This window comes from Ammospiza nelsoni, chromosome 3, assembly GCF_027579445.1.
Source record: "Ammospiza nelsoni isolate bAmmNel1 chromosome 3, bAmmNel1.pri, whole genome shotgun sequence".
NCBI classification, from domain to species: Eukaryota; Metazoa; Chordata; class Aves; order Passeriformes; family Passerellidae; genus Ammospiza; species Ammospiza nelsoni.
Window position 1 is genome coordinate 114,136,204 of NC_080635.1, and position 22,124 is coordinate 114,158,327.

A 22,124-nucleotide genomic window follows, 5' to 3' on the forward strand; every position below is an offset into this window, starting at 1 on the left:
TTCACCTTTCCCCAGCACCCTCCAAACCCTTTTATTCCCTTCCCAAAATTCCATTCCCTGCTGGGCACGGACACAGCACCTGGACCTCTATTCTATATTTTTATTTTCTGGATTTTTCCCTCCGATCCACCTCACCCTGTGGATGTCCCAAATTTTTACCATTCCCAGGTGTGGTTTTTCCACACCTTGGATAAGATGATTAATCCCAGTTTTTTTCCACGCATCACCCCAAATCCACCATCATCATTTTACTGTCAGGAACATCTGAGGGATCCAAACCCTTTTTTTCCGTGGATTTGGCAGCTGAGAGAGGACCCTGATGGAATTTTCCATGCTGAGTCCATCACCAGCTGCTCCTCACTTTGGTTTTCCTTCCAAAGAAACCTCAGAAATTCCCAGGACAGTGATTTTATCAAATCCATTTGTTAAATGGACTTGATAAAAATTGGATTAATTTTATCCAATCCATTTAACAAATGGAAGCTCTGGGACTAGAGGGATTTTTTTTTTCTCTCAATTTTTGAGAATTTCATGGAAAATAAAGGAATGTAATCCAACCAACCGGGAGGTTTGGCTGGAAGGGCAGAGAATGATCTGGGAGCAGAATTCCAGAGCCTGAGCCATGATTCCAACATTTCCTCATTAAATAAATAAATCAGTTTGAAAACATCTCCAAAGGGTCCCATCTGCTGGGTGCTTCCTGGTGGAATCACAGATATGGAATCCTCATCTTTAACTTTTCTCCTCCAATCCATGGAAAAAATGGAGCATCCTGGGAATAAATCACAGCTTCCATAGGCCTGAGCGCTGCTTTAGTCCCATATTTAAATACTGAATCTTATCCCAACCTTATCCCCTCCCTCAGATATGTTATTTTCCCACTCTCCTTAATTTTCTTCCTGCTTTCTCTGGCTCTCTCTGTGGCCTGGAGACTTCTGGAGGTGATTTCCAACCAGGACTCAATTCCAGGGATTTTTCCTAGTGAAAAAATTCCCAAGGTTAAAACGTGACCCTTCGGCTCCATCCAGAGGTGGGACTGGGAAATCCCACAGGGTCCCTATGGTTTCCTTTTGGAACGACATCCCAGTCCTGCAGAATCCAGGAACTCTGGATCCCCTGGCCTGGAAGCCAGGTGAGGTCCAGGCTGGAGATGTGGTCCTGGATGGAGATTAGATTTTGATTGAAAGTGAGGAAAAGTCCAGGTTGGAGGTGACTTTTTGTCCTGGCTGAAAGTGGGTGCCAGCCTGGAGGTGAGGTCCTGGCTGGAGGTGAGGTCCTGGCTGGAAGGTAGATCCAGGCTGCAGGTGAGGTCCAGGCTGGAGATTAGGCTTGGGTTGGAGGTGAGGAAAAGTCCAGGTTGGACGTGACTTTTTGTTCTAGCTGGAAGTGGATCCCAGCTTGGGATACCAGTTTGGAGGTGAGGTGTCCAGGCTGAAGGTGAGGTGAGTTCCCAGCTGGAGGTGAACTCCAGACTGAAGGTGATGAAAGCTCCATCCTGGACATGAGGTCTGGGTCAGGCCGTAGGTGAGGAAAGGTCCAGTTCTGAGGTGAGGTCAAGGCAGGAGTTGAGGTCCCAGTGGGAGGGGAGGTCCAGGTTGGAGGTCAGGTTGATCTTGAAGTGAGGTCCCAGGCTGGAGATGAGGTCCCAGGCTGGAGATGAGGTCCCAGGCTGGAGATGAGGTCCTAGGCTGGAGATGAGGTCCCAGCTGGAGATGAGGTTCTTCTTGGAGGTGAGGTCCAGGCTGGAGGTGTGATCCTGGCTGGAGGTCCCCTGTTACTTCCAAGAACATCTTCAGCAAACTTGCAAATGTTCCTCCCTTTCCAGTGATGGGAATTCTCCAATTAAAAACATTCCTTTTTCATGGGTGGGGGAAGTGTTGGGGTGTCTGAATTTTGGGGTGTGGTGTCTGAATTTTGGTGTGTCTGCATTTTGGGGTGCCAGAATTTTGGGATGTCTAAATTTTGGGATGTCTGAGCTTTGGGGTGTTGGAAATTTTGAGTACCTGAATTTTGGGGTGTTTGAATTTTGCGGTATTTGAATTTTTGGCTGTCTGAATTTTCAGGGTATTTGAATTTCGGGGTGTTTCATTTTTAGTAGTTTCATTTTCTGGTGTCTTGGAAAGAAATTCCATGGACTGGTCGGGAGAGATGAGGAGTAGGAACACAACTGGGACCCCCAGCAGGGGGTTATCCCAAGCTGAGGCATTCCCAGATAAAAAATGGGATCCAAGATTCCAGGGCAGTGAATTCCACTCTCTATTCTGACACTCTGCAATATTTCCTGCTCTGTTTTTCAGCTGATATTTCCTCTTTCCCTTTTGGAAAAATCCTCCTCCTGTTCCCACATCCTAGAAAACATAAAAAATACAGAAATTAACGGGAATTTTTATTCTCCCTCTCTTCATCCAGAGCTGGCAAAGGAGTTTTTTCAGCCATGAAGCTTGGAAAGACACGTCCGTCCAAGGATGAGCATCGGAAACAAGGTACAGTCATGGAATGACGGCGGATTCCTGGAATTGCAGCGGTGGGAGAGGAAGGGCTGCCTGTTCTGTTCCCTGGGCTCTACACGGAGGTGGGGCTGGAATTGGACACCTCTGGAAAGGCAGGAGAGGGCAGCGATTGGAAATTCATGGCTGTTTCCATTCAGAGCCAAGGATCAGTTTTCCACAGCAAAGAAAAGCAGGAATGTGCGTTTACAGGCAGAGAAAAGCCTTGGAAAAAGTTTGGGCTGTGGTTCTGGGAAAACTTCCCCCATTTCCCAGCCAGGTTTCAGGCTAGGAAAAGGGAATTTTGCCTGGGATGCTGGCATGGAAGCCTGGATGCTCTTCCCAGAACCTGCATGTTCCCTTTGTGATTAAAGATTCCAGCAGGACCATGGGAAAACACCCAGGATGCAAATGAACAGAGCTGTTGGTCCCATGGAAGCATCTCCACAGGCTGGATTTATCCATGGTCATGGAATGCTCACTGTGTGGTGTGGGCAGTGCTGCAGGGCTGGGAGGCTCCTGGTCCCACCTTTACCCGGAACCTCCAGGTGTCCCTGGGCTGGGATGGTGATCCCAACCCTTGGCCACTGGATAAGGGATGGGTGGATGTCCTGGACCTGCTGCCTGCTGGCCAAGCCGGCATTCCCAACATTCCGTGGGTGCTTCCCTCCCATCCAGACTCTTCTCCAGCTTAGATCAGCTCTAACCTGTCCTTGGACGCTTCCAGGGATGGAGCAGCCACAGCTCCTCTGGGAATTCCAGCCCAGCCCCTCCCCACCCTCCCAGCCAGGAATTCCTTCCCAAGATCCCACCCCAAGCTCCCCTTTCCCAGTGGGAGCCATTCCCTGTGTCCTGTCCCTCCATCTCTTGTCCCCAGTCCCTCTGCAGCTCTCCTGGAGCCCCTTTAGGCCCTGCAAGGGGCTCTGGGGTTTCTCTGAATCAAGCTCTTCTCCAGCTGGACATTCCCAGCTCTCCCAGCCTGGTTCCATGGCTGAGGGACTCCAGGCCTGGAGCAGCTCCATGGTCTCCTCTGGACCAACTCCAGCAGCTCCATGATCATGCCATGCCAAGGATCCCAGAGCTGGAGACAGCAATTCCCAGATCCTGGCTCAGTCTTAATCTCCTGGCTGAGTCAAGGACCCCCTTTCCCTCAGGAAAGGAACATTCCAGCAACTTCTTCCAATAGAAACCCAGGCATGGGGACGTGTCAAGGGGATCTGCAGTGGATTTTCCTTTTTGGAATGACCCATTTCTCCCATTTTTTTCACCCCTCTTTCCTCAAAACCAGGGAATGGGTTGTCTTTGCACCAACTCATGTGCTCCTCAGATCTTCCTCAAATGCTTTTTCACCCCCTAAATTCGGGGTGCTGTCATTATTCCTTATTTTTCTTCCTTAAGACCCTCCACAGGAATTCTGCCCGGATGGAATTCCATGTCATCTCTTTGATAACCCCTCTTCCGAGCAGGTTGCCCGAGACCCGACCTGGTCCCCATTGTTTTTGTGCTGCCAGCCGAGGGGATGGATTGGTTTCCCTTCTCCCAGCCTTTAATTATTCACCGGTGGAAATGAAAACCGGAGCCATTCCTTTGTCCCCTTCCCGCAGATGATCCGGCTGTTCTGGAAACAGAAGACCTGGATAGAAAGGCCATGAGATACGGAGCAGGCCTGGAGCCAGACACCATCTCCCTGGCCTCTGTCACCGCTGTCACCACCAATGTCTCCAACAAAAGGTGAGATCTGGGGTTGGGATTGTGCCAGCAGGAGGTGAGGATGGACACCCCAAAAAATGAGTGATCCCTGACACAGGGAATGTTGGAAATCATTGTCCCACAGAACCAGTGGGATGTTTTTCTGGAATATCTGACCCACAGCAGCGATCACCAAAGTTCTGTGGAGCCTCCCAGCTCTCAGTGTTGGAGGAGCATTGAGGGTGGCCCTGCCCTTGTAGTGAAAGGGACCTTGGACATGAACCTGGAGGGACAGGACAGAGGGAATGGCTTTCCACTGCCAGAGGGCAGGGATGGATGGGATACTGGGAGTTAGGAATTGTTCCCTGAGAAGAACTGGGATGGAATTCCCCGAGAAACTGTGGCTGCCCCATCTCTGGAAGTGTCCCAGGCCAGGTTGGACAGGGCTTGGATTGGTGGTGTCAGGCTCTGGATGATCTTCGAGGTGCCTCCCAACCCAAACCATCCCATGATTCCATGAATTCCACCTGTGGTTTGACCAAGGGTTTCTTCTCCCTCTCCCAAGGTCCAAGCCCGACATCAGGATGGAGCCGAGTGCTGGGAGGCCCATGGATTACCAGGTAGGTGACACCTGGGTATGGCCCTCAGGGTCACAACCTGGGCTTGGGGACACCGTTTGCAGGGACTGAGTTCCTGGTGGGTCTCAACTCACTGGGATTGGATCCAGGGCATCCCAAGAGCTGGAATTTCACTGGTGGAGCCATAAACTCAGGATTAAATGATTGACTGGGTTTGTCGTCCAGCATGTGAAATCCAGAGAGCCTGAATTAAGCTGTTTTTGAGGTTGTCTCCATGGAATTCATCCATGGAGCAACCTGGGATAGCAAAATGTGTTCCTGCCCCTGGCAGGGAGTGGAATGGATTAAGATTTAAGGTCCCTCCAGTTCCAACCACTCCGTGATCCCATGGTGTTTTCCAGGAGAAGTGAAGCCAGTTGGATCGGTCTCCCTTGGTCCCAAAGCTTGGGTTAAATCCACTGGATTTTCCAGGAGAAGTGAAGGCAATGGGATCGGTCTCTCTGATCCCATAGCTCGGGTTAAATCCTGTTCTGTTTTCCAGCGGAAGTGAAGCCAAAGCTATCAGTCTCTGATGCCACAGCTTGGGTTAAATCCCATTGGATTTTCCAACAGAAGTGAAGCTAATGGGATCGGTCTCTCTGATCCCAAAGATCAGGTTAAATCTATTGGATTGTCCATGTTGGGTGGAGTGCCCACACCCTGGGGCTGGAACAACCAGGATTCCTGGAATCTCCTGCATCCCACACCATTGCCAGCCCCTCCTCATCCATGTCCCAGTGGGACCAGCAGACCCCACTGCACTGGGAATTCCCCTCGGTCAGAGGTAGGGGGGTGGGTGAAGGCAGCCTGGAGATGCTCCCGGGATGTGGAAATTTGGGAATTCCTCTGCCCAGGTCAGCATCACCATCATCGAGGCCCGGCAGCTGGTGGGGCTCAACATGGACCCCGTGGTGTGCGTGGAGGTGGGGGAGGAGAAGAAATACACGTCCATGAAGGAATCCACCAATTGTCCTTACTACAATGAGGTGGGTCCGGCCCTGGTGCTGCTCCCTACCCCTCTGGTTTACTCCACCCTCGATCCTGTGATTTATTTTTTATCTGCGGGGGTTTTGGGGGTTAAATTCTTGCTGGAATAAGGAGAAATCTCAAACCATGAGGAGAAACAAACCCCTTGCCCTCTGGAATTTTGTGATCAAGGATTCCCAGGTTTTCCCAGAAATCTGAGCTTCCATTGGCTCCCCATACTCGGTGGGGGATCGGTGATCCATGTGGTCCCATGCTCAATGTTGGGATCAGAGGGATCCATCCCTGCTGGGCCATGGGCACCCCTGGGCAGCCACAGCTTCTCCGGGGCGTTCTCAAACCTGATGGATCCCACCTCTCACCATTCCATTTTCCCTTCCAGTATTTCGTCTTCGATTTCCACGTCCCCCCTGATGTCATGTTCGACAAGATCATCAAGCTCTCCGTAAGTGACCCCAATATCCTTGTCCTTTTTGGGGGGCTTTGGAAGCAAACCACCCATTTTTGGGATGGATTTAAGGTCCTTGATGTGAGATTCCCAACAGGAATTCTCTTCTGCAGACCCCTAGTCTGTTTCCTTCATGGGTGTCCCTTCATGGGTTGATCTCTGGTATTCCAGAGATCCAAACCTTGGAATTTATTTATTAGAACCAAACCTTGGAATTTATTTATTAGAACCAAACCTTGGAATTTATTTATTTATTCTTGTGGAGAAGAAAGACCTTCCAGAGCCAGGGAAATTCCTGGGGTATCAGAGCTGTTGTGGAAATCCAGGATTTGGAATGCTGAGAGGAAAGCTGAGATTTCAGCCCACCCAAAACCAGGAAGGTGATGGACAAGACTTCCAGATTCCCTGTCCAATTAGGGCACATTAATTGGGATCATCCATATCCATCCTTGTGCACAGACTGGCTGCACAATTTCTCTCATTTTTCCTCAAATTCTGAGCATTTTAAAGGCTCTTACCCCAGTTAAATATCCCAGTGTTTCCTGCTGTGTCTGGAAAAGGGATCTTCCTCCAAAGATTAATTTCTTTGCATTTTTTGTTCATTCCAAATGCAAACTTCCTGTCAATTCCACTAATCAGGACCTGCCAACCCCACGGGGCCTTTTGGTGTCCTCGAATCCTCCCCAGACCAAGGAAAACTCCTCAACTCCTTTCCCATCCCATCCTGGAGACCTCTGGAATGGCTTTGGGGCTCCCAGGTCCTGGGGGAATTCCTGAGTGGTTTTCCCCTCTTGATTTCCAGGTGATCCATTCCAAAAACCTCCTGAGGAGTGGGACGTTGGTGGGGTCCTTCAAGATGGATGTTGGGACCGTTTACACCCAGCCTGGTACGTGAATGTCGTTTGTAACGATTCCCAGGCACATGCAGCTGCTCAGTGGAGTAAAATTCCTGGCAAAGGAGTGAGGCAGGGGCTGGATTCCTTGGAAAATGCTTTCCAAGTATTAAATGATTGGAAATTGATTGAAAATGATTAGGTGTAAATATCCAAGATATAAAAAGTCACCTGGAGTCACTCATAGGTCAGGGAAGAGCTCTTGGCACCTTTGGAGAAGGATCTCCATCCTGGAGGGATTCCATCCTGGAATCACAGGATGGTTTGGGTGTGATGGGACTTTAAGATAATTTAATTCCACCCCTGCCATGAACAGGGACACCTTTCACTGTCCCAGGTGGATCCAAGCCCCAGTGTCCAGCCTGGCCTTGGATGCTGCCAGGGATCCAGGGATTCTCTGGGAATTCCAGCCCAGCCAGGAATCCCTTCCCAAGATCCCACCATCCCAAGCTCCCCTTTCCCACTAGAAGCCATTCCCTCGCTCCCTCCAGTCCTTTCCCAAATTCCAGCTCTCCTGGAGCCCCTTGAGGCCCTTGAGGGTGCTCTGAGTTCTCCCTGGATCCTTCCCTTCTGCAGCTCTACCAAGACAGATTCCCAGATCTCCCTGACCCTGACAACCAGATCTCCCTGAGATCCCTCCTGGCTGTTCTGGTGTCCATCCCTGCCCTGCCCAGGAAGAAGCCCTGGGTGACATTCCCAGACAGGACGTGAACATTCCAGACAGTAATGTCCAGGGCTGGATCCTGCCCCACATTTCACCCAAGCCTGGAAAGGAGGGAGAGGTTGATTAGAGCTGCTGACCATCGAGTCCAACCATCCCCAATGCTGCCAGGGCCACCATCACTTCCCCATGTCCCCAAGTGCCACATCCACACGGCTCTAAACCCCTCCAGGGTGGGGACTTGAGACTCCACCCTCATCCAGCTTATCCCGTTGTTTCTCCATCTCCAACACCAGACACCCCTTCCCAGTGGATTTTCCAGGTGTTTTTTTGGATCCCTCACACACAGGGCAGGTCCCACTCCATGGAATGCTGTGTCCTGGTGGCGTTGGCCGTGTCTGGTGGTGACAAAGGTCTCTCTTGTCCCCTGGGTTGCAGAGCACCAGTTCTACCATAAATGGGCCATCCTGTCCGACCCTGAGGACCTCACAGCTGGCCTCAAGGGCTATCTCAAGTGTGACATCGCCGTGGTGGGCAAAGGTGACAACATCAAGACCCCGCACAAGGCCAACGAGACAGAGGAGGATGACATTGAAGGGTAGGGATCGGCTGGGATCCGCTTCTTCCCAGCTCCCTCGGGAATCCTTTCCACCTCTCTTTCCCTTGGGTGGGATCACAGGATCCAAACCTGGTGGCAAACCCTGAGCCGTGAAAGGGAGAGGGACCAATCCGGTGGTTTTCTGGGAGGGAATGCATGGTCCTGGTGCAATTCCAGGTGATCTCCAGCACAGAGTTGTCCTTCCTGTGGGGTCAGACCATCTGCTGGTGGTTGAACTCTCCAGCAGCACCAGCCTGGTGTCAAGCAGCCTGATGTCCCCTGATGTTCCTGATGGGTGGAAAATGGGATGAGATGGGATAATGGGATGGGATCTCACACCCCAAGGCAGAGCAGGGAAGTCTGGATGGGGTTTCCCCAGCTGCGTGTGTGAACAGATGTCTTGGACTGCCCAGAACATCTCAAAGGTCCCGGACCAAAAATCAGGAGCTTTCAGGCTTGGTTCCAGCCCCAAAACCTTTCCAGCTAAATTAATATCTCCATTTTAAACCTGCCTCTGAGGCTCTCCCCACATGTAATCCGGGGATGGTTTACGTTGGGAAAGACCTCTGAGATTGAGTCCAGCCATTAACAGTCAGAAACCAGCAGTACAGCTCTCCTGACTTGCTGGGGTTTGAGGAACCACCTCCAGAACTCTGGGCTTCATTCCATGCTGTAGTGATTCTCCTACTCATTCCTAAAATCCTGGAATGGTTTGTTTTTGGAAGGGATCTTCAAGATCACCTTGTTCCAACCCTCCTGCCATGGGCAGGGACACCTTCCACCAGCCATGGACAACTCCAGCAATTCCTAGAATTTCCCTAGAAATATTTTGTTCACTCCCATCTGCAGAGGAAGAAAGCCACATATCCAAAAAAACCCCAAAACAATGGATGGAATTAATTTCATCCCCAAAATAATCCTCCAACATCCCCTTGATAAGGAAAAAGCAACTCTTCCAAAATCCCATTCATTCCATTTCCGTGGAATGGAGTGGAAGCGGAAGGAGTCAGTGCTCAGAAAATGGAGCAGCTCCTCTCTGGTCTTTTATGGAACCACAAAGGTTGGATGGAGGTTGTCCCATCCAACTGGGATGGGATTCACTGACCATCCCACCCCAGCAGCTGTTCCCAACCCCATCCTGACATTCCACATTCCAGGAACCTCCTGCTCCCCGACGGGGTCCCCCCAGAGCGCCAGTGGGCTCGGTTCTACATCAAGATCTACCGCGCTGAGGGGCTGCCGCGCATGAACACCAGCATCATGGCCAACGTCAAGAAGGCGCTCATCGGCGAGAACAAGGACCTGGTGGACCCCTACGTGCAGGTGGCCTTCGCAGGGCAGAAGGTGAGCGGGGAGGTGCCAGGGTGACCACAGTAGGTGAAGCCAGCAGGTGGCCATAGATTGTCTCAGTTGTCCTTGAAGGTCAGGATGGACATGGTGTCACCTGATATGTTAAGATGGGTGTGGTGTCACCTTGGCTGAGATGGGCGTGGTGTCACCAGCACATCAAGAGGGGTGTGGTGTCACCTGGCATATCCAAATAGGCATGGTGTCACTTGGTGCATCAACCTGGACATGGTATGACTTGATACATTGAGGTGGGCGTGATGTCACCTGGCACATCTAGATGGGCATGATGTCACCTGGCACATTGAGATGGGTGTGGTGTCATCTGATACACCAAGATGGGTGTGGTGTCACCTGGTACATCAAGATGGGCGTGGTATCACCTGGCCTGTTGAGAGGGGCGTGGTTTCACCTGATGCATCGAGGTGGGCATGGTGTCACCTTGTTTTTGCTCTCCGAGATGGATTTGTGCCCTCTCCAGTTGAGGAGGAGAATTCCTTTCTCAGAAGAGGGCACAGTGAGTGGAAGGGAGCAGCTCTGGTGTTGAGGGATGATGTTTGTGAGATCCAACCTGTTGGGAAGGATGAAAGTTTGACAAGAAACTTTCACAGATATTTGTGCTTGGCAGAAGATCTGTGAATGTAGAAGCTGAGAGTAGAATAGAGATGGAAGCAAGTTTTGATATAAAAGAACAACAGATGTGTAAATTGAGGACTGCTGAGCCAGTCTTGCTTGACACCTAAGACAGCAAAGATTAAGTCGAGTTGGAAAGAGATTTTATTACTTAGAGCAAAGGATAAGCTGACCGCAAACAAAACGACGTTTTTACAGAGCAGAAAGATTCCAGAGACAAGCAACATGCCAATGTGGCAAGTATAAAAAAGATCTAAGAATTTTCCACTGCAAGAAAAACAACTTTAAGCTTAAAATGTAACATTCTAACTCATGTGGCTGGATATTATTGACCATAATATGGTAATGATAGTAATGACAGGTTGCAGGTAATAGTAAATGTATTGATTGGTTGATTATGTATTAAAATGCTCAGCAAAGAAAAATATATAATGCAAGTAACCAAAACTAAAGGGTCTTCAGGCTTGTCTGCAGCTGGAGCTGACAGCTGTAGGCATGGCTCTGTCACCCATGTTGGAATTCCAGGCTCTTTCTTGCTCCAAGGTCAGGGTGACTAAAACTCAGGAGATGTTGTTTTCAAAGTCTCACTCTGAAGTTTATTATCCTTATCCATTACAAACTCACCAGATGTGAGCTCTCCCTAAAAAGTGAGTTAAAATGGCATCTGTTCAAGGCTATTTAAGTCCCAGTTACCCAATAAACAGTTGACATCTATATCATTTATGCTTCTAACTCAATTATGATCACCCAAAACCCACAATGTGGACATCTTTAATCTAATTAGAGAAAACCACCCAGATATGTGGTGGAAGAAGAAGGTGTAAAAAAGACATTTAACCCCCACCCAAAATTCTCCATCTTGACTCCCATGTATCACCATATACTAAAACCCCAAATCTAAGTTTTATCACCCTGTGAAATCACACACTTCTAACCAACTTCACACCCATAATCTGAGTGCTATTAATCAGTTTTGGAAGCTTTCTCCACAGCCCTCAGGTCAAATGCAGTTCTCGCTTGTGGGTCTGTGCCTTTCACCACAGAACGTGTAAAATTCTCAGCATCCAGGGTTCCAACACCCCACAACCCTGAACTGCTGTAACACCTTGGATACAATAAACTGCGTTTTGAAGAGTTGCCTGGAGTCCCACATCTCTCATCTCTTACTCAACCCTTGTCTGATATCCGTCTCCTCTCGATTCCCAGGGAAAGACATCCATACAGAAGAGCAGCTATGAGCCCCTCTGGAATGAGCAAATCATCTTCACAGAGATGTTTCCCCCGCTGTGCAAGCGGATCAAGATCCAGATCCGGGACTCAGACAAGGTCAACGACGTGGCCATCGGGACCCATTTCATCGACCTGAGGAAGGTCTCCAACGAGGGGGACAAAGGTAAAGTTGAAGTGGGGGGCATAAAAGCTACAGGGGCATTCCTTTAGCAGAGATCCCGAAGTTTTCCAGGTTCCTTCCCGCCCCTGGAATTCCTGGGTGCTCATCAGGAGAGATCTTGAGGTCCTCAAATATGAGAGGTTCCTGGGCCAATGCCCTGAAAACCAAGATTTGTCACAAACCTTCAGCAAATACCTGAAAGCAAAGACACCCCAGAACAATTTGCTTTTCCAAAATTTCCACGGAGGGATGAGCATTTGTGGGCAAAGATGGGAAACCAGATGTGGGACTGGAAAGGGACTAATGGGGGGTTCTTCTTCCTCAAACCTCAAAATGGGGAATTGCCAAAGACCTGCCCAGTTCCCACCACTGCCTTGACTGCAAATTTTCCCCAAAAAATTCAGGAGGCTCAGGGGGGACGTTGTGGCTCTGCACAACTCCCTGGCAGGAGGGAACAGCCAGGGGGGATTGGGCTCTGCTCCCAGGGAACAGGGACAGGACAAGGGGAAATGGCCTCAGGCTGGGCCAGGGCAGGTTCAGGTTAGATATCTGGAAAATTCCTTCCTGGAAATGGCTTTTGATCCCTGGCACGGGGGGAGTTTCCATCCCTGCAGGGATTTAAAAGCCATTTGGATGTGGCAACATCCTTTTGGGGGACATGGGTTAGTGGAGGCCTTGGCAGTGCTGGGATCGGGTGGAAAAACTGCCAGAAAAATCTCCTGCAAATGCATTTGGCAGGAGATTGAGGTGAAAGACTTAAATCTTTCCACTCACCCTGGTTGTGCCAGGTTGGACACCAGGAGGAATTTCCCCATGGAAAGGGTGGTCAGGCCTTGGCAGGAGCTGCCCAGGGAGGGTTTGGAATGTTCATCCCTAGAGGTGACCAAGGAATTTTTGGATGTGGCACTCAGTGTTCTGGGCTAGGGACAAGGTGGGGATCAGGCACAGGTTGGACTTGATGAGCTGGGAGCTCTTTCCCAACCCAAATCATCCTGGGATTCCCTGAAAACTGTCTCCATGGATGGCAGCAACCACACATCCATGGACACACAAGAACACATCCCAGTCTGTGTCACCACACAGAGACCAGGAAAGTGATGCCAACCACGGCTGGCAAGACATTCCCTTTTCCCTCTCCATCCCCTTCCCACCTCCTCAGGTTTCCTGCCCACCTTCGGCCCCGCCTGGGTGAACATGTATGGCTCCACGCGGAACTACACCCTCATGGACGAGCACCAGGAGCTCAACGAGGGCCTGGGCGAGGGCGTCTCCTTCCGCGCCCGGCTCCTGCTGGGCCTGGCCGTGGAGATCCTGGACACCACCAACCCCGAGATCAACAGCTCCACTGAGGTCCAGGTGGAACAGGCCACGGCTGTGGCTGATGTAAGTCCCCTGTGACCCCACAGGTGTCCCCATGACCCCACAGGATCCTGGGGGCAGTTTGGGGTTTATGGAATATTGGATTGTTGCCTTTGGTCTCATGAATTTAGGATTTTTGTGGATCGGGAATGGTGTTGCCAGCAGGAGCAGGGAGGTCATTCTGCCCCTGTACTCAGCACTGTTGAGGGCACACCTCGAGTGCTGTGCCCAGTTCTGGCCCCTCAGTTTGGGAAGGACGTTCCCAAGAGATTCTTGAGATCCTTGAATGTGTCCAGAGGAGGCAACGAGTCTGGAGAGGGGCTGGAAACACAAACCCTGTGAGGAACCACTGAGGGAGCTGGAGGTGGAGAAAAGGAGACACAGGGGTGCCCACGTCACTCCCTACACCCCCTGAAGGGTGGCTGTGCACAGGTGGGGCTGGGCTCTTTCTCCAGGAACTGACAGAACCAGAGGACATAGCCTTGAGCTGCACCAAGGGAAATTTTGGCTGGATATCAGAAAAAATTATTTTTAGAGCAAGGGTGATAAAGTTCTGGAATGTTCTGGTGGAGTCCCCATTCCTGGGTGTGTTTAACAAAGCCTGGATGTGGCACTGGGTGCCAGGGTTGAGTTGAGGTGTTGGGGCTGGGTTGGACTCAATAATTTTGAAGGTCTCTTCCAACGCAGTGATTCTGTGAATTCTGGGAATTTTGTGAATTTTGTGATTTCAAGTGTGAGATCCTGTTCTGGATCTCACAGACCAACAGAAGTAAATCTTGCCAGATTTCAGGTTTTAGGCTCATTCCAGCGCTCACTTCCCTTAGGAGCACTGGGAATGTCAGTGACATTGTTTGTCATTGGCACAGCTTTCCCAGAGGAGCTGTGGCTGATCCACCCCTGGAAGCGTCCCAGGCCAGGTTGGACAGGGCTTGGAGTACCCTGTGATAGAGGAAGGTGACCTTGCCCATGAAACTGGATGATCTCTAAGGTCCCTTCCCACCCAAACCATTCCATGATTTCTATCATCTCCTGAGCTATGGGATGTTTCCCCAAGTGGGAATTACTCATGGGCAGTGAGTCATCCCCTAATTCCAGTTATCTCACTCTTATCCGGATGGGTTTCAATCAGAAACCAAGATTTCAATCAGAAACCAAGAAGCCAATCTCCTTTATTTCCCAGCCCAGGGGAATGAAACCACCTGGAAACAGAACCATTCCAATTCCATGGGAGCATCCAGGCACCTGGATTTTTGTGGTTTGATCAATTAATTGAACCAAGGCTTGTATTCCAGCTCAAGGTTATCTTTAATAAAAAGATATTAAATCTTCAATTAAAGACTCTTTACAATGAGCCAGGAGATGGGAGACAAAATCCTCCCCATCCCTTTGGAAATGGCATCCTGAGGGATGGATGTGTCTCTCCCTCTGACCCCGACCCTCAGCCCTGGGATCTCTTTTCTCCTTCAGAACTGCAGTGGGAAGATGGAGGAATTCTTCCTCTTCGGAGCCTTCCTGGAGGCCACCATGATCGACAGGAAGATTGGGGACAAACCCATTAATTTTGAGGTCACCATAGGTTGGTTGTTTTATTGGGGGGAGTTGTGATGGTGGTGAAAATCAGAATCCAAAGCTGGGGGTGGGGTTTAGTCCTGATTTTCCATTCCAACCCCTGCTAGAGCAGGTTTGGGGAGCAGGGAATGGCTCCTTCGTGGGCATGAGGGATGTGGGATCCCATTTTGTTCCTGGTGGGCTCTGCCCAGTAGAGCTGATCCCTCTCTTCCATCCTGGTTTCACCCTCCAGAGATGCCAGGGGATTCCCAGGGGATTGAGAGGGGGCAGGAGCAGGGCACAGACACCTCTCCCTAATTTCCAGCTCCTGGATGTGGTTCCAGAAAGTCAAACTCCAACGTTCTCTGTGACTTCAGCAGAGGAAACTTTTGCCAACCTGAATTCAATCCCAGAGCTGGGAGCTAAAACCCTGTGAATCAAGTACACTTTTTTTTTTTCTTTTTTTGTTTTTTTTTTTTTTCTCCTCGAGGTAACTATGGCAACCAGGTGGATGGCTCCAGCAAACCTCTCCTGAGGAGGAAGAAAGAGGGAGGGGATGGGGACGAGGAGGAGTCGGAGCTGCTCCAGAATTCCAGTGACGATGAAGTTGGCGAGGATGGAGAGCTGGTTTCCGTTTCTTCATCCCCGCCCATGAAGCCCCTGATCACAGACAGGTCAGTGTGTCCACCTGGGTACTGGGTCAGTGTGTCCACCTGGGTGTGGACAGGTCAGCATGTCCACCTGGATTTGTGTGGTCAGTGTGTCCACCTGGGCACTGGTCGGTGTGTCCACCTGGATTTGTGTTGTCAGTGTGTCCACTTGGGCACTGGGTCAGTGTGTCTACCTCGGCACTGGTCAGTGTGTCCACCTGGGCACAAACAGGTCAGTGTGTCCACCTGGTCTCGGACAGGTCAGTGTGTCCACCTGGTCTCGGACAGGTCAGTGTGTCCACCTGGGCACAAACAGGTCAGTGTGTCCATCTGGGCATGAACAGTGTGTCCACCTGGATTTGTGTGGTCAGTGTGTCCACCTGGTCTCAGACAGGTCAATGTGTCCACCTGGGCACGGACAGGTCAATGTGTCCACCTGGATTTGTGTGGTCGGTGTGCCCACCTGGGCATGGACAGGTCAGTGTGTCCAGCTGGATTTGTGTGGTCAGTGTGTCCACCTGGGCATGGATGGGTCAGTGCGTCCCCATGGACTTGTGTGGTCAGTGTGTCCACCTGGTCACAGACAGGTCAGCGTGTCCGCCTGGGCACTGGGTCAGTGTGTCCACCTGGTCATGGACAGGTCAGTGTGTCCACCTGGATTTGTGTGGTCAGTGTGTCCACCTGGGCATGGATGGGTCAGTGCGTCCCCATGGACTTGTGTGGTCAGTGTGTCCACCTGGTCACAGACAGGTCAGCGTGTCCGCCTGGGCACTGGGTCAGTGTGTCCACCTGGTCATGGACAGGTCAGTGTGTCCACCTGGATTTGTGTGGTCAGTGTGTCCACCTGGGCATGGATGGGTCAGTGCGTCCCCATGGACTTGTGTGGTCAGTGTGTCCACCTGGTCACAGACAGGTCAGCGTGCCCGCCTGGGCACTGGGTCAGTGTCTCCACCTGGGCATGGACTGGTCAGTGTGTCCACCTGGATTTGTGTGGTCAGTGTGTCCACCTGGGCATGGATGGGTCAGTGTGTCCCCATGGACTTGTGTGGTCAGCGTGTCTGCCTGGTCTCAGACAGGTCAGTGTGTCCACCTGGATTTGTGTGGTCAGTGTGTCCACCTGGGCTTGGACAGGTCTGTGTGTCCACCTGGGCACAGACTGGTCAGTGTGTCCACCTAGATTTGTGTGATCTGTGTGTCCCACTGGTCACAGACATGTCAGTGTGTCCACCTGAGCACTAGGTCAGTGTGTCCACTTTGTGTGGCTCCTGGGGACTGTCCTGTTTTAGGGACATGGGTCAGTGGTGGCCTCGGCAGTGTTGAGATACCAGATGGAAAAACTGCTGGAAAAATCTACAAATGCATTGGGCAGAAAATTGGGATAAAAAGGCTTAAACCTTCTGCCTGAGATGTGCCCGGGCAGGTCTGGATTTGCATACCAAGAAAGATAATTGGATTTAAGATTATGAGATTTAATTAAAGTGGATTTTTATAAAGTTTTAGCAGCAGATTGGTGCTAATTGAATTCACTGTCTGATTAAATCAGTTGGGAAAAAATATCCAGTAAAGATAGGTGTCTCCCTGGAATTCCCTCCCTGCTTCCATCAATATCCAGCACAGATAAATCCCCTGGAATTCCTTCCCTTGTTTCCATCAATATCCAGGACAGATCTCCCTGGAATTCCTTCTCTTGTTTCCATGAATATCCAGCACAGATAAATCCCCCGGGAATTCCCTCCTTCACTTTAATCAATATACAGCACAGATAAATCCCCCTGGAATTCCCTCCCTGTTTCCATGAATATCCAGCACTGAAAGATACACCTGGAATTCCCTCCCTGTTTCAATCAATATCCAGTTAAATCCCCTGGCATTCCCTCCCTTTCGTGTTTCCCTGAATATCCATCACAGAAAAGTCTTCCTGGAATTCCCTCCCTTGTTTCTACGAATATCCAGCACAGATAAATCCCCCTAGAATTGCCTCCTTTGTTTCCATCAATATCCAGCACAGATAAATCCCCCTGGAATTGCCTCCCTTGTTTCCATGAATATGCAACACAGATAAATCCCCTGGAATTCCTTCCCTTGCTTTTATCAATATCCAGCACAGATAAATCCCCCTGGAATTCCCTCCTCTGTTCCTCACCTCCTTCTCCAGCTGAATCCCAAGGGGAGAATAGAAGTTCCAATTTTTTTGGGGCCTCTCCCACCCTGTTCATCCAAAAATCTCCATCCTCTGGCAGCTGTCCCCCACCCTGCTCAACCAAGGGGCTCTGCTGACATCTGGTGGGAACAGCCGGGAAGGGCTGGAGCTGGATGTGACTCCTGGTGATCCCAGGAGCGGCAGGATTCCCCTTTCCAGGTGCAGCAGGGTTCCCCTTGCCCAGGTGCAGCAGAGCAGGATTCCCCTTTCTAGGTGCTGGATCCTGGCTCACAGCCAGCATTCCAAAAGTGTGGATCACCCTTCCTTCGGCTCTTCCAAGGACAGGTTGGGCAGGGCTTGGAGCAATTGGGAGGTTCCATAATCCCAGGATGGTTTGGGTGGAAAGGGATCTTAAAGGTTGTCCAGTTCCAGCCCCAACACATCCCACTGTCTCAGTATTACCTGGTCGGGTAATAATTAGCATAGACTCCATGATTACAGATTAATCTTTATTAAGAAACCCATTGCTTTTATAGACAGTTATGATCCAGCTGGACCTGATTTGTCCTTCAATCTAAACACCATCACCATTGGCTAAGTAAGAAATGACCTTTTGATAAACAAATCTCCATAACACATTCCACATGTTCACCAACACCAGGTGCAGCAAGTTAAGATAAGAATATTTTCTCATTCTTTTCTCTGATCTTCTCGCAGCCTTTCCTCATGTTTCCTCACAGAACAATGCCTGGGAATGTCGTCTGTTGCTCTCTGTGGCCAGAGATTTGCTGCCACATCCTAGAATGCTCCAAACCCCATCCAAACCGACCTTGGACACTGCCAGGATGGATGGGGCGGGTGCAGCAGGATTCCCCTTCCTCCCAGGATGGCCTTGGGAAAAACAGAGCCTCCATTCCATTAATCTTTATTAAGAAACTCATTTCTTTTATAGACAGTTACGATGCACCCAGGCGATCCCAGGTGATTCCTTGTCCAAAGCTGGACTTGATGGGTCCTTTTAATGAAACACCATCACCAGTGGCTAATTAACTGGTGTTTACCCTTTGGTAAACATATCTCCATAAAATATTCCCTATGTTCACAACTCCAGGTGCAGCAGGTTAAGATAAGGATGGTTTATCATTCTTTTCTCTGATCTTTCTTCATGTTCTGATCTTTCTTCATGTTTCCTCACAGAACAATGCCTGGGAAAGTCATCTGTTGCTCTCTGTGGCCACAGAGCTGCTGCCACATCCCAGATTGCTCCAAACCCTGTCCAACCCAACCTTGGACACTCCCAGGATGGATGAGGAAGCCCTTGGGCACTGCACGCATCCATCCTGGGGCTGGCTTTGGGAATGGCCTCAGGAAAAATGGAGCCTTGGTTCCATTAATCTTTATTAAGGAACTCATTGTTTTAATGGACAGTTACCATACACCCAGGTGGTCCCAGGTGATTCCTAGTCCAAAGCAGGACTTGATTAGCCCTTCAATCTAAACACCGTCACCATTGGCTAATTAAGAAACCACGCTTTGGTAAACAAATCTTCATAACACATTCCACATTTCACCAACACCATATGCAGCAGGTTAAGATAAGAATTGTTTACCATTCTTTTCTCTAATCTTCTCACAGCCTTTTCCCAGAACCATGCCTGGGAAATTTGTCTGCTGCTCTCTATGACCAGAAAGCTGCTGCCACATCCCAGATTGCTCTAAATCCCATCCAACCCGGCCTTAGACACTCCCAGTATGGATGGGGAAGACCCTGGGAGTGTACCCATCCATCCTGGGCCTGGGATTGGGAATGGCCTCGGGAAAAATGGAGCCTCTGCTCTTCAGGATGCAGCTGAGGCCTCCTCCTTCCCACTCTTGATCCCCCATATCCCCCTTCCCACCACTGCATTGCCTCCTGGCTGAGGGGTGGAATGGGGGCTGCTCCAGGCCAGGATTGTCACCCTCACAGAGTGTCTCTCCTGCCTCCTCTTGCAGGAATTACTTCTACCTGCCCTACCTGGAGAAGAAGCCCTGCATCTACATCCGGAGCTGGTGGCAGGACCAGCGGCGCCGGCTCTACAACGCCAACATCATGGACAAGATTGCGGACAAGCTGGTCAGGGGTGGACAGGGGTGGACAGGAAGGGGTGGAGGGACAGGGGGACACTGCTGGGACACGGGGCTAGCACCAGGCACAGCCACAGCCAGGGAAAAGCAAAGCAGGGGTAGACAGTGCTTGATAAGAGGAACATTCCCAGTGAGGAATCATCAAATTCCAGCAGCTCCTTGAGAATTCTGAGGGTCAGATCCAGATGTCCCCACAAAAGGGAGCAGGGGTGGGGAGGCTGTGTCACCTGGGCTGGAGGGGTGAAGCACTCATGTGGCAGAGCCAGAGAAGGGAGAGCTCAGAGCCTCTTCCAGAGCCTAAAGGAGCTCCAGGAGAGCTGGAGAGGGATTGGGGACAAACATGGAAGGACAGGACACAGGGAATGGGTACAAACTGGGAAAGGGGAGATTTGGGCAGGATATTGGCATGGAATTCTTCCCTGTGAGGGTGGGGAGGCCAGGTGGTTCCCAGCTCAGCCCAGCCCAGGTAATCCCAGATGATCCCAGGTGATGCCCAGCCCATCCAGGTGATCCCAGGTGATGCCCAGCCCAGATGATCCACAGGTGGTTCCCAGCCCAGGTAATCCCAGATGATCCCAGGTGATGCCCAGCACAGCCCAGGTGATCCCAGGTAGTTCCCAGCCCAGGTGATCCCAGGTCATCCCCAGGTGATCCCAGGTGATCCCAAGTGATTCCCAGGTGATCCCAGGTATTTCCAGCCCAGCCCAGGTGATCCTAGATGAACCTAGGTGATCCCAGAAGAACCCAGGTGATCACCAGTCCAGCTCTGGTGATCCCAGGTATTCCCAGCCCAGGTGATCCCCAGATTGTTCCCAGCTCAGGTAATCCCAGATGATTCCCAGGTGATTCCCAGCCCACCCAGATGACTCCAGGTGATCCCAGGCGGTTCCCAGCCCCCTGTCCCTCACACTGTCCCTGTTGGTGCCGCAGGAGGAGGGTCTCAACGACGTGCAGGAGATGATCAAGACGGAGAAGCCGCACCCGGAGCGCCGGCTCCGCGGGGTCCTGGAGGAGCTCAGCAGTGGCTGCCTGTGAGTGACACGTGGGAAGGTGACACCGTGCAGGTCCCTGCTCCCAGGGGGATGTCACCTCACCATGCCCTGTCCTGGGGATGATAGGACAATGACATTCCCTGACACTGGCATCATGCTGGATCTTTTGGTGCTTCCATCTTGCACCCCAAACACCCCAAAGCAGAGGGAGACACCTCAGTCCTGTGGTCTTCACAGGCTGGTTGCCTGAAAGGTGGCTGTGCTCAGGTGGGGTTGGGCTCTTTCTCCAGGAACTGAGAGAACCAGAGGACACAGCCTTGAGCTACACCCAGGGAAATTTAGGCTGGATATTAGGAAAAAGTTCTTTACAGAAAGGGTGATGAAGTTCTGGAATGTTCTGCCCAGGGAAGTGGTGTAGTCCCCATCCCTGGGTGTGTTTAACAAAACCTGGATGTGGCACTGGGTGCCAGGGTTGAGTTGAGGTGTTGGGAATGGGTTGGACTTGATGATCTTGAAAGTCTCTTTCAACCCAGTGATTCTGTGAATTGTGGAAATTCTGGGAATTTTGGGAATTTTTGGAATTCCTGGGGATCAAGGAGCTGGTGGAGTCCCCATCCCTGGGTGTGTTTAACAAAGCCTGGATGTGGCACTGCATCCCAGGGTTTAGTTGAGATGGGTTGAATTGGGGCTGGGTTGGACTTGATGGTCTTGAAGGTCTCTTCCAACCTGGTCATTCTGTGAATTCTGGAAATTTTGGGAATTCTGGGTGGCACCTGGTGACACCTAATGACACCAACTGTCCCTTCCTGAGTCCACTGTGTATACTAGCCCCTCGTCCACAGTTTTGTTGGAGATTGGTGGGAATTTGAGCGTTTTCCAGGAATGTGTTCAGGCTGGTGGGGTGGGAGGGAACCCTGGGAAGGATTCCTATGGGAATTCCGTTTTCCCACAGGCGATTCCTGACCTTGGCTGACAAGGACCAGCATCACTCGTCCCGCACCAGACTGGACCGGGAGAGGCTCAAATCCTGCATGAGGGAGCTGGTGAGTGGGATCCAATCCCTGAAGGGTCTCCAGGAGAGCTGGGAGGGACTGGGGACAATGGATGGAGGGACAGGACACAGGGAATGGCTCCCACTGCCAGAGGGATACTGGGAATTAAGAATTGTTCCCTGGCAGGCTGGGCAGATCCTGGTATGGGTTGTTCAGGGAAGCTTTGGGAAAAGCAGAGGAAGATTCCTGAGAAGATGCTGGAATTAGGTCCATGGACATGTTGGTTTCCAGTCCTAGTGGGTCAAGGGTTTGGGATTTAATTCTGAACCCAAAGGCCACTTGGGTCTCAGCAAAGTCCCAGGTGTCACCTCTGCCTCTGCCGGCTCCACTCCAACAGACTCTGGAAAGAAATTTGGGAGCACAGAGCTGGAAAGGGAAATTTGGGAACCCCACAGAGCAGAGCTGCCTCAGGGACAGAGGTTTGGGGTGATTTTGGGAACCCCACAGAGCAGAGCTGCTTCAGGGACAGAGGCTTGGGGGTGATTTTGGGAACTCCAAAAAGCACAGGTGCCC

General features: G+C 50.9%; 1 protein-coding gene across 1 annotated transcript in view; it reads left to right on the forward strand.

Moving 5' to 3' along the window:
- Positions 1-22,124, forward strand: part of OTOF (otoferlin) — a 103,431-nt gene that overhangs the window by 44,875 nt on the left and 36,432 nt on the right. The window contains exons 6-20 of the mRNA XM_059467950.1: positions 2,410-2,483; positions 4,091-4,217; positions 4,741-4,795; positions 5,647-5,778; positions 6,159-6,221; positions 7,027-7,111; positions 8,217-8,376; positions 9,534-9,720; positions 11,563-11,749; positions 12,906-13,129; positions 14,573-14,681; positions 15,144-15,327; positions 19,436-19,556; positions 20,498-20,598; positions 21,512-21,602. Of these exons, the coding sequence (XP_059323933.1) occupies positions 2,410-2,483; positions 4,091-4,217; positions 4,741-4,795; positions 5,647-5,778; positions 6,159-6,221; positions 7,027-7,111; positions 8,217-8,376; positions 9,534-9,720; positions 11,563-11,749; positions 12,906-13,129; positions 14,573-14,681; positions 15,144-15,327; positions 19,436-19,556; positions 20,498-20,598; positions 21,512-21,602 (1,900 nt within the window). The remainder of the gene's footprint in view (positions 1-2,409; positions 2,484-4,090; positions 4,218-4,740; positions 4,796-5,646; positions 5,779-6,158; positions 6,222-7,026; positions 7,112-8,216; positions 8,377-9,533; positions 9,721-11,562; positions 11,750-12,905; positions 13,130-14,572; positions 14,682-15,143; positions 15,328-19,435; positions 19,557-20,497; positions 20,599-21,511; positions 21,603-22,124) is intronic.